The sequence below is a fragment of the Ursus americanus genome, chromosome 13 (genome assembly GCF_024610735.1).
Source record: "Ursus americanus isolate L20-20 chromosome 13, mUrsAme1.1.p, whole genome shotgun sequence".
Classification (NCBI taxonomy): Eukaryota; Metazoa; Chordata; class Mammalia; order Carnivora; family Ursidae; genus Ursus; species Ursus americanus.
This window is the reverse complement of record NC_142139.1, coordinates 53408468-53426092: the sequence shown is the minus strand read 5'-3', so window position 1 is coordinate 53426092 and position 17625 is coordinate 53408468. Positions and strand designations below refer to the sequence as shown.

Here is a 17625-nt window from a genome sequence, read left to right as displayed (position 1 = left end):
CTAACATTATTGCATGTTTCAGGAGTTTGTTTTGATTGCTGAGAAGAATTCTCTTTGTATGACAACAATCACCCATTGATGGATATTTGGGTTAGCTCTTATAACTAAATATGCCGTGAATATTTTTGTAATAGTCTCTTTGTGAATGTTCAAAATACTCTCTTGGATAAATTCAAAGATGTAGTATTATTTAATTATATAACAAACTGCCAAAATATTTTCCAAAGAGACTGTGCAAGGTATCAATATACTGCCTCTTCTCTCTCAATTCACTTTTCATTGCTTGTTCTACAGTAATGGAACTGGATCCCGTAAGCATGTCCTGTAACTAACAAAATGTTAAGCTTCATCAATGCAAGGAACTGCAAGGGTTCTGCAGAGGGAAGGCCTTCTCTTTCTGACTCTGGACTACTTCTGTTTCTCCTCCTATTCCAGTGATGCTTGAAGGAGAGACATGTAGGCATGCTCCACCAGAGATGCATGACTAGTGTGTACAACACCATGGCAAGCTTGCGTTTCTGGTCTTGGTGGGCACTGTGTACCCCTGGTACACACCCCACTTACAAATGGATTCCCAATGCCCCAACTCCCCCCATGCACCTGCCTGCTGGCTTCAACCCACTTGCATACTGGATGAGTGCTGCCTACTTGCCAGTCCCAGCTGTGGTTCCCTTCACTCCAGCCTCTGTGTACATATACCAGATAGAAGGTGGGGGGGGGCGATATGTGTGGTGTCATCTACTTTGCCAGTGACTATGGACCAACTGGCTCTGGCCCCATCAACCAAGCAGGCTTCAGAGCCATCCTGTGCACTGCAACCTTCTCCAAAGAGAACCGAATCCCAAATCTGGGGAGGAAGCACACCTTTCTAGTTTGGCTCTTCTATTGATACTCTGTTTCATTATTAGTGTATGCTTTAGAGCTTTCTTTACTCCTTTACAGTTATTCTTCTACTATGAATAGAAATTCCTTATTTTAAACTTTCCCTATTTGAGTTACTATGTCTTTTGTCTCCTAATTGAACCTGGACTAATAACAGTGATTATACCATTCTATACTCCCACCAGCCACATGCTTGGGTTAGTTGATCTACGTTCTTGAAAACACTTTTGTGTTCAGTTTTTTAATTTTAACATTTCTTCTAGTGGTGAAGTGGTAACTTACTGTACTTTAAATTTTATATCAGATTGAATAGATGATTTCAGGGAACTATCTCCTGATTCACACCCAAGATTAAGTGGCCATTGATACAATTCCTTGTCTATACATGTGCATCTCTGTGTGTGTGCATGCAAATGTGTAAGCTGTCTAATGGTAGCAGTGCTTGACACAGCTTTCAGAGGAAACAAATCTGTGTTTGGAAGTCTCGTTTTGGTTTTTTAAGGATTAGCTTCATTGTTCTTTAAAAGGAGTTCATGTAGAAATTATTATTTTTACTTTTAAGTAGGCAAAAATAGAAGAGTAAACTTTATTTAGGAAAACAGCCAGTTTAGAGTCAGTGGCTTTTATTGGACAGAGGTAATTCTGTGCCCTAATAGAGAGCTGAGAAAAACAGAGTGTCACTTAAAATGGTCCAGATATCCTCCCGTAGGGTGGTTAGAAAGGTTGTATAGCAAATTACAAGAGGTTTTGTGGGACCTTAATAGCTATCAATAAAAATACAAGTGATAACACCAAATGTGGTGCTTTCTTTATGTCTGGAAATATTTAAGGCACTTAACACACATTCATGCAGAGTCACATGAACATTTTTTCAACTCAGTGCTAATTTTTAAAAATATTTCTTCTTTTTGTATAACAGCTCACAGGTAAGTTAAAGCACACAATTATAGAATATGTTATTTTGTATTTTAGAATTAGCCCAATTTCTTTAATTTCTAGATGAAGACATTAATATATAAAATCATTAGGGGACATTATCAAGGAACTACAGATAAACATTATTTCAATAAGCCAAGACATTGCCCTATTAGTAGGGACATTTCTTTATGAGTCTATTTTAGGCACCCTTTTAATAAGTGTTAACTGAATCATTGATATATTTATCTCAAATATTAGAAAGAAAATCCTAAATTTAAATCTTTATGATGGGAATTCAGTATCATCATTTTTATATATCAAATAATATTTTGAAAATGGAAACTAGTAAAAATAATAGGTTTTTATATATAATCAAGTATTCTGGAATACAGCTCTCTTATAAAAGAAACACTATTCACATTTATCATTTTAAGAAGTTTCAGAGATAATATAATATGATGACAAAGTAAAATAATGATAAAGAACAGAAAAGAATGACATTTTTAAATTGTCATCAATACTTTAATACAAGAGTAGAATGACTTTGGATGAAATTCTGTCTTGTAATAGTATCTAGAGTTTTTATTAACTTTGAGTTATCAATGTAGTAGTCAGTTGCATTTCATACAATTGTATGAGATAGGGTATTATTGAAATAAACATTGTGATATTTTGATATATATTTATGACAAAATAAATTAATCCAGCAGTCACATAGAAATCTGCTAATGGTGTAGACCTCCACATTTAATGTTTGTCAAATGGGGAGACCAGAGTTAGAGTGGAAGGATTTTATATAACTAAAGTAATATTAAGGTTTAAAACTAAGAAAAGTCACTCCAAAGACTTGCAGCCACATTTAATCACATTTAGCACCACAAAATTGGCTGTCAAAAGTCTAATTAACTATCAGGCATTAGCTCTATTTTCCATGCTGCTCACTTGCACAGTCTTTCATTATAACATCTGGCAAGTTTAAAAAAATTCCCTAGAAAACTACTCCTTCCTCTAGTTTTACAGCACAGAGTTTTAGTGAAATGAACTGTTGTTAAAACAACCACAAAAGCATATTCAGTGCTTCATTGTTGAATCGTGAAGGTTTTTCAAACATGTTTGAGTTACCGGTCACTTCATTTTATGTGAAAACACACAATAAGGCTTAAAGAGACATTTCACCAAGTGAATGCTGATGCGTACTTTGATTTCGCTATTTAGTCATGTAATTTTTCCAACATTTTTCCGGAATTGAAACCCAGACTTCAATGGCACATGATAAATGTTTAATTTAGTTTTTGTTTTCTTGATTTTTTTCCAAATGGCCAAAGCGTTCTTTCATTACTTAAGTATACTCATGTTACCAGTTGAAATTCAAAGAGAAGAACATATTTGCTTATGTGTTGGCTGTAATAGTTGGAGATAAGCATTTCACAACACAAAGTTGTGATGATAAGAAAATATTATAAATCCAGGGATTAAAGGCTGATTGCTTACAGAGTACTACAGACTGAAAATAGACTTATTAATTAGTGGCAACAGAGGACAAAATAACATGAAATAATATTTTTTATTGTGGCTCGAAAAAAGTAATTATCAAATAAGAATTCCAGGCACAGTTAAATTATCCCTTAAAAATAATTAGAGGGGCACCTGGGTGGCTCAGTCGGTTAAACGTCCTGACCTTCAGCGCAGGTCATGATCCCAGAGTCCTGGGATGGAGCCCAGTGTCTGGCTCCAGACTCAGAGGGGCGTCTGCTTCTTCGTCTCCTTGCCCCTCCCCCCGCTTATGCTCTCTCTCTCTCTTTCTCTCTCTCTCTCCCTCTGAAATAAATAAATACAATCTTTAAAATTAAAAATGATTGGAAAATAAAGACACATTCAGAAAAATATATAAAAGGTATAGCACAAATAGCACATGCTGGAAGAATATGAAACGATATGCCTCCACACATAAAATTACACAAGAGAACCCAAAAGGAAGTGTGAGTTGCAAGAAGCCATGATGGGCAAATAAGTTGGTAGATTTGATAATTCTAAATTAGCTATGTCAATAAAAATAATAATAAAAATAATGACTATTTGCAGTGGTTCGATGGTAAAGTGACGTGTAACTCATGGAAAATGGTGTGGAAGTTGAATGGCAAAGATTTGGTGTTAACATGTTCTAAGACTTTGATACTCTTCAGAAGGAGGATGGTCTACTTATATGGTTATTCTCATCCAGTGATGTCAGCCGTGTGTGTAAACATCTCAAGGAAATCACTAAAAGAGATTTTATAACTTCCAAACTAACAGAAGGAAAAAGGTATTAAATAAAACATAATTGGGTGCCTGGATGGCTCAGTCAGTTGTACGTCAGCCTTGGGCTCAGGTTGTGATCCTGGGGTCCTGGGATCAAGTCCTGTATCGGGCTCCCTGCTCGACAGGGAGCTTGCTTCTCTCTCTCCCACTCCCTCTGCTGCTCCCCTTGCTTGTGCTCTCTCACTCTCTCTGTCAAATAAATAAATAAAATATCTTTAAAAAAAAAAAGCACAAAATAAAGGGAGGGGAAAGAGTACAATTACATAAAAAAAATCACTTTTGAAACAGAAGAGATGGGTCACCTTAGATTGGGCTTATAAATCCATCTAAGAGTCCTTAAGAGCATTCTTGAAATATAAAAAATAAGAATTAAAAACAAAGGAATTCAGACAAAAGTTAACTGGGCAAATACTAATCAAAAACAATATTAAGATGAGAAAAAGTCCACAAATGGTGGAAGTGAGGAGTTGGAGTTTATTCAGTTGATTCAGATTTGGTTGTCTCAGCCTACCTATTCCAACAGACCAATGCTTGACCCTCTCAAATCCTTTTTTTTTCCTCCTCCATAGGCAGCATTGTTCCCATGCCCATCTTCACACTCCGTTCCCTTAGAGTGAATGCTTATCCTTTCTCTCCTGGACATTCGTTAGTTTCCTTGTCTTGATCAAATATTTATTCAAAGTATAACCACATTTTTGTGAGTGATCTCTTTACCATAAAACCTAATTATGTCACTCCCTAAATTAAAATCATTCAATGACATGGCCTTTCTAAAAGGTAGATCTCTAAAAGGTAATAAGCTTCCATCTGCCTCCCCAGAGTTTTTTCATAATACCTGCAGGCAGCATGCATATTTTATATTTCATCGATCCTGAACTATCTGTCATTCCAGGGATAGGGCATCCTTTTTATACTTTTATGCATTTCATACTTTCTCCTTATATGGAGTTTTCTTTCCTTTTGCTTGTTGTACATGTTTCAAAACCTACGTAAGTTTGCATTCATTCTAATTATCCCCCATTCACCACTATATGACTCCTTCAACTGTGTGTGAATGTACTTTCACATAGCTAAATATATATACACAGTAAATGTGTATGCGTATAATTTCCACTTAACAACGTATTCTAGCTGTTTTTCTATAGATCTCTTTTCCAATTAGAATGTTGAGTCTGCCGAGGACAGGGCTCATTTCTTGTAGGATATCTGGTGCCCAAAATGTATGCTGAAATCCAATAACACATTTTGAAAGAAGAATGTGAATTTGGAGATCATTTAGTCCAAAAGTTTGATTTTTATATATGAACCTATCAGGCTATACATAGAGATTACTAATTTTTACTACATTTGTCTTTGAAAAATCTGAGTCAATATTGGGAATGTTAAGTTTTAATATATTTATCAAGTTTCTAAGAAATCTTTTCTCTGGCATTGGCTTAAGTAAGGTAAATGGTTCATCATTAGCCCCACTAAGAATGAAATGCAGAATTATTTAAGAGTGCTTTAGCCTAGAATTGGTGGGATTTAATCTTCTAAAAATCTGGCTTTTTTTGTGGATAAACACTGTTAAATTCCAGAAGCGAGTTTGTGCAGATTAGGAGTTCTGATCTTCCCTTTTTAAAGTTTATTTTAGTTCTGGATACTAACAATAATATCTATTTTTGCACCTTAATGGCACCACTTTTTGCTTTTCCTTCTTTTAAGACCACCTGCATGAAATATGAATACTAATGATTTCTCTGCTGCATTGAGAATTCAGTGCCTTTCAGTCATTGTCCATGTGTGTTTTCTTGACCTGGCATCTGCATTGCGTGTCCTTACTTTTCAGTTACCCTGATGTAAGGACTCCTCTTCAAGAATTAGATCTTTTTTAACTGACATACCTGTCCACACTCGCATTTGTTTCCTGCTCTCACCTAACCTTGCTGGCTCAGGTACTTCCACCATTAGCAGCTGGGTCAGGCTGGATATGTCCTAGCTTTCCCTGGTCTAGCAGTGAGTGGGGGATTCTGGACTAAAAAACAAATATTCTGGTGAAAGTGAGGGAAATCCTATATCGCAAATGAAATGCAACAACATCACAAGTAAAAGTATAAGGCAATTGTTTGGAATTCAGGCTGCCTTTTTTTTTTTTTTTTTAAACAAAGCAAAACAAAAAGCAGTGTTGGTTAAGTCCCCAGGTTAGTTCACATCAAGCAAAAACATTACAAAAGATTAAGATGAAAAAGACATGGCCAAATGAATTCAAGTGTGCTAGCTGAAGTCTTTCTAGAGATCGTTGTACTGGATGTGAGAAAAACTGAAATACATTAATACAATAATACAGAATAGAATAGGAGATGTTAATTTGAAAAAGATAGAAAGAAGAAGATAGCAACAGAGGGAGGTGATGAATTTATGCCAGGCTTTTTTAAAATACAGGATTGATTCTAATCCATGGGCTTCAGCCAAGGGAAAGATGGTTGTGTTATTGTTGTGATTTCAAGAATAAAATCTCAAGCATCTGTATTTACAGTGTGTGATGTTTTATAATTTTTAAGCTGCCAACAATGTAAGTTCTACTCAAAAATACAGATGGTTAAAATCACATGCACAGAAAGTGATCTTTTCCTTATTGCAGATCCTATGTATCTGATTCATGTTCACTTTCTATTATATTTTCCATCTCTTGACAAATACTACTACTCTTTTATGTGCTCATGTATGTAGAATTTTATGTAAAATTATATAAATTAACTTTCATGTGCTATATTTGTTCTGATAATTTCCTTCTTATTATACACCAATTTTTGAGTTCTCACTACTTTTATTAAGTACAGATAATGTAAGAGGTGTAATGGAACTTTGGGAAATTATCTAATATAAGCAGTATAAGGTAAATAAAACTAGAAGAAATAAGTAAAGGTAACTATTAATGTTCTGGAGTCGGTGTGTAACTAGATTAGATTAATCATGATAGTTTCACATGTACCATACTATTTTTATTTCAAAACAAAAAGACTCCCTTTTCATAATATGTCTTAGGTTAAATATATTCACAATGAGTGTAGGACGTATCAATATAAGATACAATGGTAGGTATAATTACATTGATTTTTAGACAGAATTGTTTAATTGTAATCAATATTTAAAAGTGACATTAACAATTAAAAGTCAAAATAGGGGACACCTGAGAGGCGCAGTTGGATAAGCATCCAACTCTTAGTTTTAGCTCAGGTCGTGCTCTTCGTGTTCCTCAGATCGAGCCCTACGTAGGGCTCCATGCTCTGCATGGAGTCTACTTGAGATTCTCTCCCCCTCCCTCTCCCTCTCCCTCTCCCTCTCTCTCTCCCTTTCCCTCTCCGTCTTCCTCTCCCTCTCCCTCTCCCTCTCCCTCTCCCTCTCCCTCTCCCTCTCCCTCTTCCTCTGCCCTTCCTGCTCATGCTGTCTCTCTCTTTCTCTCTCACATAAATAAATAAAAATTTTTAAAAAGCAAAATAGACTAATGATTAGAAGTAGCACAGAACATTTAATGCCTTCTAAGTTATTGTATGTCTTTCTTTTATGTTGTCTAACAAGAAGTCACAGAGGTCTAAAGAACAATAGTTCAATGAGACAGTTTTCTAGTTAGTGATAGTTCAAACTGTGATAATGAGAATGTTCTAGCAACTTGCATTTGCATGGGGAACAAAGTATATTCAAGATTTCATAGAGAATAAAATAACTACTATTGCTTATCTTAAATTTTGAAATTACTCAGAAATTAAGAGAAGCTATAATTGATCTAATCATTGACTGTCAAAATTTTTTTTCTTAGAGGAAACTTAAACATTTTTGTTCCAAATAGATACATTTGACCATTTTATATTGATATAATATGTCTACTAGTGAACATGTTATCAACTATATGTGTTAGTATTTTTAATTTTAAATCTCATAAGTATTTGAAATCTCAAATAAGAGTTTCATAGAAATATAAATTTTTGAAGAAAGAAAATGTATAGGTTTTCTACAAGATTTATTTATTTATTTTAGAGAGAGAGAGAGAGAGAGAGAGATAGCATGGACAGGGGTCAGGGGAGTGGAGAGAATCTCAAGCAGACTCCCCTTGAGTGTGGAGCCTGACATGGGGCTCAATCACATGACCCCAAGATCATGACCTGAGCCGAAATCAAGAGTTGGATGCTCAACCAACTGAGCCACCCAGGCGCCCCAAAATATGTGATTTTTAATATATACATCTATATATGTAGCTTATATCTATATTAGATTGAAATTGGTTTTATTTATTATTTATGAAAACATTAACTTTAGTTAGGTTATTGACTTAACACATTCATAAAATTCTATTTGATTTGTACACCAGATGTTAGGTCCAGTTTACTCTAGGTTTAAGATTTAAAAAGATTGGCTCAAATCCAGATTTCATGTTCAGTGAAAAGCTCAGGGCTCTCCCAAATACTTTCTCATATTCTAAATACACATTTTTTTAGGTCACCTTGGCTCCATTTTTCTACACGCATTAGAATTTTATTTTCAGTTTCCATCTTGCATAGGTTTTTTTTTCTCTCAATTGTGACATGTATCCAAAGTGGACACTCAGTGCCTTTTTCTTATTTGTGCCAACTCCCTCCCTGGCTTTCCACCCACAACAATCACAACAAAATATCATCAAACATCACCTTGGTATTAGTGATTACCAATAGCAGCATTATTCATAGTAAACAAAAGGTAGAAACAGCCAAAATGCCCCTCAACTAGTGAATGGGTAAATAAAATATGGCATATCTATACAATGGAATGATCTTTAGCAATATAAAGGAATGAAGTAGTGATGCATGCTGGGACATGGTTGGACCTTGAAAACATTGCCCCAAATGAAGGAAGCCAGTCACAGAAGACCACATATTTTATAATGCCATTTCCATAAAATGTTCGGAATGGGCAAATCTGTAGAGACAGAAATTATATTACGGGGTGCTCCTATTAGAGGTTCTGAAGGACCTGGGGGAGTGGGGGGTTGGAAGGTGATAACTAAAGGGTATCATTTCTTTGAGGTGGAAAAATGTTCTAAAATTGATTATAATAACAGTTTCACAGCTATGAATACACTGAAAACTACTGAATTTTAAACATGAAAAGAATGAGTCGTATGTAAGTTGTATCTTATTAAAATTGTTATTTAAATTATCCCCAACAAGAGAGAGGTTTCGTCTAGAGAAATGGTGGTTCAAACATCGGGCACAATTTAAAAATGAAAATCTCAGTTATTACCATGGGGCATTCAGCCAGTTCCTAGTATAGCCGTAGACTTTTCTTGCATATCCAAAGACTTATTAATGCCCACTAACATCTTTTGGGTTTACTCCTTTATCTCTACCCACCTGCATCTATCTAGGGAAAGCAGAAGTAGAAATTATAATTCTCCACTGACAGAAGTATTACGGTAACACACCCCAACTTTGTTTCTGCACCTTTACTGCTTAGAAGACAGTAACAACTATAGAAAATTTTGGTCTTAAAATTTCTGTTTTGTTTACACATTGTTTGATCATAGGGGTGTATTTTAGCTTCTGAATAGAATAAATAAGACTAAACTGCAGCCATCAGTGAACTCTGATATAGGCAGGTAGAAATAGAAGCATCTCTTAGAAGAGGAAGAATGTCAAGAAAATTAGAAGTGAGGGGGCGCCTGGGTGGCACAGCGGTTAAGCGTCTGCCTTTGGCTCAGGGTGTGATCCCGGCATTCTGGGATCGAGCCCCACATCAGGCTCCTCCACTATGAGCCTGCTTCTTCCTCTCCCACTCCCCCTGCTTGTGTTCCCTCTCTCGCTGGCTGTCTCTATCTCTGTCGAATAAATAAATAAAATCTTAAAAAAAAAAAAAGAAAATTAGAAGTGAACTGCTATGTAAATTCCTTGATCAAATTGTTTGATGAGATTAGATACCCATTGTGCAAAAACATATCTTAATATTTTCTGAACAATTTTTTTTTTTAGCTTTAGATCCAGCTAAAGATCCATGCCTAAAGATGAAATGTAGTCGCCATAAAGTATGCATTGCTCAAGATCCTCAGACTGCAGTCTGCATTAGTCACCGGAGGCTTACACACAGGTAAACATTATTAAATTAAATTCCACTGAATGAATTGTACTCCTTACCGTGAATAACTGCAGAGTGTAAATATTTGGCAATATCTGCTAAGCTTTTATCCAGAGTTTTATTGAAACAATTTTAGAAGCTTGGTTAATACAATTATGATTCACTTGAGTTAAACATTGTAATCAATCAGAATTACTATGGATTACAGAATTTAGGCATATATTATTAAATAAAGAGGATTTTGTGAAGATTGGATTAAAGTGTTATATTGGCATACTTACACATTTTCCATTTTAAGGAATAAATACAATTTTGGTAACCTCTAAATATTTATGCTTACGCCTTTTCAAATGTCATATTTTCCTCAGGGAAGAATTGGAAACAAAGTTAAAGGGGAAAAAATGAGAGATGTTCATAAAAAAAGATGAAAAGTCACAATATAGAAACATGGACCTAGAACCCTTGAGGACACCTTCCTTTAAGGAAGCACTCCTACTGGTGGAGTCCTTGTAGTCTGGAAGATGACACAAAATTTCAAAAGAAGAATGGGTTTTAAATATATATATTTTTATAATGATATCACTGCTTCTGTCAGATAGGCTCTATTTCGAGAAGGATCAGTAATTTAGAAATAGCCTGTGTAGTTTCATGCTGAGTCCTAAGGATTGAAACATGCCACAACCAAAAGTGAAATCACTGGGTAACTGACTGAAGCAAGCAGGTATATTCATTCCCTTTATTACTTTTAAAAGAATTCTCTTTATGAGAACACTCTTTTTTTGTGATATTGGACCTGCATTGCTCTTACATCAAATGAGCAAGGGAATTTCACTATTTGGGTATGTTCAGAGATTAATTGCATTTTGACTTCCGTGTACTTACTCTAAAGTCTATTATTCAAACACACCAACAGAGGTTAAAAACATTAGAAAATAAAATGTAAGTAACATTTCTAGAAAATGGCAAAATTTAAATTTTGTTGACTTTTCTTATTGATATAAGAGCACATATACATAAAGCCCTTTAAAACGTCCTGAATGGAGTAGAGGAAGAGTTTATTCCATCATAATACCACATCTACAGTGGCAGATTTCAAGTGCTAAGGCAAGATAATGCAACCAAGATAAAGAGTTTAGGAATGAGTTCACTTGGGACAAAAGGATCATGGCATACCAATAGTATACTTGCAGAAGTAAGAGAGAGAGAGGAAGAATGAGGGCAACAGTTTGGGAATGTGAAGTGTAAAAGACTTCTAGGAAATAGCACTGTTATAAAGTCAATATACTGTGGGGGACACAGAATGAGAGAGCAGAATGATCAGCAATATATTCCCCATTCAATCATGTCCTCTATGTTAATTTATCAAGGGATACCAAATCTTTGGGCCAGAATTTTATTTTTCTATTTATTTCCTTAGGATTTCAAAAATCTTCTGAATTTCTTGGACTCATATTAATCAATCATCAAAAATTTAAGTATTAAAATGCAAATGTATGTATGGAGGGGATGAGGAAGAGTTGATTTTTACTTGAGGAATCAATAAGAGGGTGGTGTTGAAATAAATTCCTGTATAATCCCTCACCTAAACTGCAGAGACTTAGTCAATTCATTTCATATAAAAGCCAAAACTGTTTTATCACAAGTTTCAGAGACTCTGGGAAAGATTTTCATCTACACACATTTAACACCTCATTGGCCATTTCACCCCTGACCCCCTGAACCAAGTCAAAGAACAACCGAAGACCTCACAGTTAATCTCATGCCTGGGGCAGAGACTCTTTCCTTTCCACAAGTGCTGAACACTGAAGCCAGGAGAGGTTAAAGTAACTGACTCAAGATCACAGAGCTGGGAATTTTCAGAGCATTAATTCCGATCTATGTATACTGACACCAAAGTCCATGCTTTTTACAACTGTGCTGTCTCACTGCTTCTCTAAATTATTAAAAAAAAAAAACAAACCAAAAACCCACATAACTACAGGCAAAAAGAAACTTTCTTAACATAAAAAGAACTCGAAACCGATAGCTAGACTATTTCTTAATATAAACAGGTGAAGTGTCTTGAATAGAGAACCATTGCCATTTCTGAATTTTGGTATAGTAGTGGGCAGGGGTAGTGGGGGAGACTACTGTGTTTTAAGTAGGTGGATTTCCAAGTGTTTTATGTAAATAGTATTTAGCCCTGTTCTATTTATGACAGACAGTATTTTAAAATTTGCACTCAATACACACTATATTCAATAAATAAATAACTAGTTTCCAAAGAATTGATTTTAAGATTAATATTTGATATGCTTTATTTGCTTTGAGGATGTCAGTACATAGTGAATGTTTATACAACACTCAAGGAAGGAGAGTTTTGCCAAGCAGTTTGATCAATAAAGGTGGCTAAAATAAATAAAGCAGGTCTTAAATCTGGGGATTGTGGGTGTGATATGGGGATGGGGTACAGAAAACAAGGAAAGCAGTTTTATTAATCAAGTCCAGCCACTTACATAGTTTAGATTAGAAATTACTACTGTTTTTGTTTAAAGAACCAGCTTATTATTTTTTTTTTCTTTTCTTGATCTTATAAAAGAGAAAATGGAATTTTCTGTTTGCTTCTGTAGGAAGAATCTTATTTTTCAAAGAGGTTTTCCTAATTCCCCCACGTCTCCCAAACTGGATGACACATCAATTTTTCCATTACCTTAGAACCCTGAACTCATTTTGAAATACTCATTACATTTGTAATAAATTGTCTAACATAAATCTCCTTCAACTGACAGGAAGTTTCATGAAGGCAGTGACTGTGTCTATTACTACTTTATACTCAACTTGACCTACTGGCTAGTATATATATTTTCTGAAGAATGTGTTAAAGTAGCTTTTATTTTTGAATGCTTAGAGAAGAAAATTGAGTCGTTTGATCAATTGAACTAGATAATCTAAGTCTGAAGGTTTTTTTCTGTGTGTCTTGTGCTTATTGGTTGAAGATAGACTGGAAAAGACATAGAAGTCAATCAACAAATATCTTTAAATAAATTTATTGAGAAAGAAGGGTTCAAGATGGCAGTGTAGGAAAAGCCTGAACTTACCCCTTTCATGGACACAACAAATTTACTACTATATATGGAATAATTTCCTCTGAAAAAGACCTAAAAACTGAATGAACAGAGCCTCTACAACAAAGGAGAAAAGGGTACATTAGGAAAAAACAAACACACACACACACACACACACACACACACACACACACCAGGAACAGCAATGCATAATCAGGATGGATCTCAAAAATATGGAACTTTTCCCTAAGAAGTGAAGGATCTATGCTCTATGTCAGGCATCCCAACCCCTAGATCCTTCATAGGACAGATAAGTGTCCCAAATGCCTTGCTTTGAAAACCAATGAGAATTAAATCCAGGGAAGCCATAGAACTGTAAAGAATAAAGAACATGCTCTTCGGGGGCTTGTGCACAGACTCACTTGCCCTGGGATCTATCACCAAATCAACAGTTTGCAAAGTACCTAGAACATATGTGAAGGAGATGTAATTACTTAAAACATCTGCTGGAAAGACAATAACTTGTTGGGACTCTCTCTGAGGACAAAGGCATTGTCCAGTGGCCATTTTTGCAATCTCATTGCAAATGCAGGCACTGGTGGATACCATCTTAGAACTCTCCCTCCAACCTGTTAGTGCCAGAGGGTATGCCCTCCTGAGGGCCCCACCAACTCTTATGCAGCAGCCACACATCACATATGGGCTTGAATGAGAGCCATGCCCACCCCTGTGCCACACAGCCACATGCTACAAGTGGGCCAGGTGAGATCCGTGCCCACTCCCATCCTGTAGCTACAGCCTCACAACAGCAGGTGGATGCACACAGCTTACACAGGGGATGCTTCTGGCTGCCGGGGAGGATAGCACTTCCGAGCCCTATATCATCTCCTACATTAGGATATCTCCTACATTAGGCCACTCCTTTAAGATGAGAAGAGGTAGCTGATTCGTCCAATACATAGAAACAAACACAGAGAGTCAGGCAAAAATGAGTAAAGAGAAGACTTTTCCAAACAGGCAGACAAGACAAAACCCCAGCAAAAGACCTTAATGAAACAGAAATAAGAATTTACCTGATAAAGAGTTTGAAGTAATGTCATAAAGATGCTCCCTGAATTCAGGAGAAAAATGGTGAACACAGTGAGAACTTCAACAAAGAGTGAGAAAATATAGGAAAGTGCCAAATAAAAAAAATTATAAAGCTGAAGAATACAATAACTAAACTAAAAAATTACCCTTGAGGGGCTCAACCCTTGAGACTGGATGAATCTGAAGGATAGATCAATGAGCTGGAAAACAAATCAATAGCACTCACCCAGAGAGAGCAGCAAAAGAAAAGAAGAATTAAAAAAAAGCGAAGCTATTTTAAAAGACCTTTGAGAAAGAATTAAGCAAGATAACATTTGCATTATAGGGGTATAAAAAAGAGAAGAAAGAGAAAAGTCTAGAAAAATTATTTGAAGAAACGATGGCAGAAAACTTCCCTAATCCAGGAAAGAAAACAGACATACAGGTCCAAGAAACCCAGAGAGTTATAAACAAGATGAACACAAAGAGATCCACACTAAGACACATTATAGTTAAAATGTAAAAGTTAAAGAAAAAAAAATCTTAAAAGAGCAAGAGTAAAACAACTTGTTACATAAAAGGGAAACCTATAACACTATCAGAAAATTTTCAACACAAACTTTGCTTGCCAGAGGGAGTGGCATGATATATTCAAAGTACTGAAAAGGAAAAAAAAAAAAAAAGGAACAACAACAACAAAAAACCTTTCAGCCAAGAATTCTTTACCCTGTAAGGTTATCATTCATAATAGAAGGGGAGAGTGAGAGTTTCCAGATGAGCAAAAAGTGAAGAAGTTCATCACAACTAAATCAGCCTTATAAGAAATGTTAAAGGGACTTCTGTGAGCAGAAAAGAAATGGCCCTAGTTAATCACAAGAAAACATATGAAAGTTAAGTATCTCACTGGAAAAGGTAAATATATAGCAATGACAGTGAATCAATCAATTATAAGACAAGTATGAAAGTTAAAGACAAAAGTAGTAAAATTGACTAAAACTACATTAATTAGTTAAGGGACGTATAATATAAAAAGATCAACTTAGGGGCACCTGGGTGGCTCAGTTTGTTGGGCATCTGACTTTGGCTCAGGTCATGATCTTGGAGTCCTGGGATCAAGCCCCACAGTGGGCTGTCTGCTCAGTAGGGAATCTGCTTCTCCCTCTTGCTTTCTCTTGCTCTCGCTCTCTCTCTCTCTCAAATAAATAAATAGATAAAATCTATAAAAACAGATCAATTTAACCACCTGTTACATACATAGGATGTTATATGTGAAACTCATAATAACCACAAAGCAAAAACTTACAGTAAAATACAAAATAAAATGATAGGGGAATCTGAACATAACACTGAAGAAAATCACCAAACCACAAAGGAAGAGACAAGAGAAAAAGAAACAGAAGCTAGAAAACAATTAGCAAAACGGCAATAAGTGCATACCTATCAATAATTGTTATAAATCTAAATGGACTAAACTCTCCAAAGACATAGAGTGGCTGAATGGATAAAACACATAATCCATCTATTATGCTGTCTACAAGAGACTCACTCAATTTTTTTAAGTTTATTTATTTATTTACTTGTTTATTTAGTTATTTAATCTCAATACCCAATGTGGGGCTCAAACTCATGATCCCAAGATCAAGAGTCACATGCTCTTCCAACTGAGCCAGGTGCTCCAAGACTCACTTTAGAAGTAGGGTCACACACAGACTGAAAGAGGAGGGATGGAAAAAGATATTGCATGCAAAAGGAAACGGAAAGTTGATGTAGTTATACTCATATCAGAGAAAATAGACTGAAATAAAGACTGTAATAATGAAAAGGGCAGTACATGATGATAAAGAAGACAATCCAACAAAAAGATATAACAATTTTAAATATCTATGCACTTAACATAGGAACACCTAAATATATAAAGCAAATATTAATGTACCTAAAGGGGGAAATTGATGGCAACACAATAACAGTAGGAGATGTTAACATCAGAATTACTTCATTGTATATATTATTCAGACAAAATATCAGTAAGGAAACATCAGACCTAAATGACACATTAGACCAGATGGACTTAATATATACAGAACATCCCATCCAAAAGCAGCAGAATATACATTGTTCTCAAATGTACATGAAATATTCTCCAGGATAGATCATATGTTGGAACACAAAATAATTCTCAATAAATTCAGGAAGGTTGAAATGATATCAAGTATCTTTTCCAATTACAGTGGTGTGAAACCTAAAATCAATTACAAATTGAAAACTGGAAAAAAAAACATAAAAATGTGGAGATTAAATAATGTGCTGTTGAACAACCAATGGGTCATTGCATAAATTGAAGGAGAAAAAAAAAAAAAACTAGAGACAAATGAAACAAAAATAAGACATACCAGAATCTATGGGATGCAGCAAATGTAGTTCTAAAAGGGAAGTTCATAGCAATAAAGGCTTACTTCAAAAAAAAAAAAAAAAGAAAGAAAGAAAAAGAAAAAATCTCAAGTAAAAAAACCTAACTTTACACTCAAAGGAACTAGAAAAAGAGCAAGTGAAGCCCAAAGTTAATAAAAGGGATGAAATAATAAGGTTCAGGGTAGAAATAAGTAAAATAGAGAGTAAAAAGACAATAGTGAAGATCGGTAAACTAAGAACTGACTCTTTGAAAAGATAAACAAAATTGATAAAACATTAACTAGACTAACCGAGAAAAAAAAAAAGACAGATGGTTCAAATCAAATCAGAAGTAAAAGAATAAGTTACAGTTGATACTATAGGAATACAAAGGATCATAAAAAATATTACACATCTGTATCAACAAATTGGACAACCTAGATGAAATAGGCAAATTTCTAAAAACACACTATCCTCCACGACTGATTTATGAAGAAATAGGAAATCTGAACAAACTAAATTCTAGTGATATTGAATTAGTAATAAAAGATCTCCCAAGAAAAGAAAGTCCAGGACCAAATGGTTTCACTAGTGAATTCTGTCAAACATTCATAAATTTAATACCTTTTCTTCTCAAACTCTTCCAAACAATTGAAAAGGAAGAATACTCCCAAACTCATTTTAGGAGACTAGCCTTACCCTAATTTCAAAATCAGAGGACAGTGCATACACACACACAGACACACACACACACACACACAGACACACACACACACACACACGAAAGCTAATTTCTGTCATGAACATAGATGCAAAAATCCTCAACAAAATATTAGCAAACCAAATTCAACAATACCTTAATTCCCCACAATCAAGTGGGATTTATTCCTGGGTTGCAAGGATGGTTCAACATCCACAAATTAATCAACATAATACACCACATTAA

General features: G+C 35.1%; 1 protein-coding gene across 1 annotated transcript in view; it reads left to right on the top strand.

The window, feature by feature from the left end:
- SPOCK3 (SPARC (osteonectin), cwcv and kazal like domains proteoglycan 3) overlaps window positions 1-17625 on the top strand; it is a 447562-nt gene that overhangs the window by 182741 nt on the left and 247196 nt on the right. The window contains exon 4 of the mRNA XM_045798692.2: window positions 10077-10191. Coding sequence (XP_045654648.1) covers window positions 10077-10191 — 115 coding nt within the window. The remainder of the gene's footprint in view (window positions 1-10076; window positions 10192-17625) is intronic.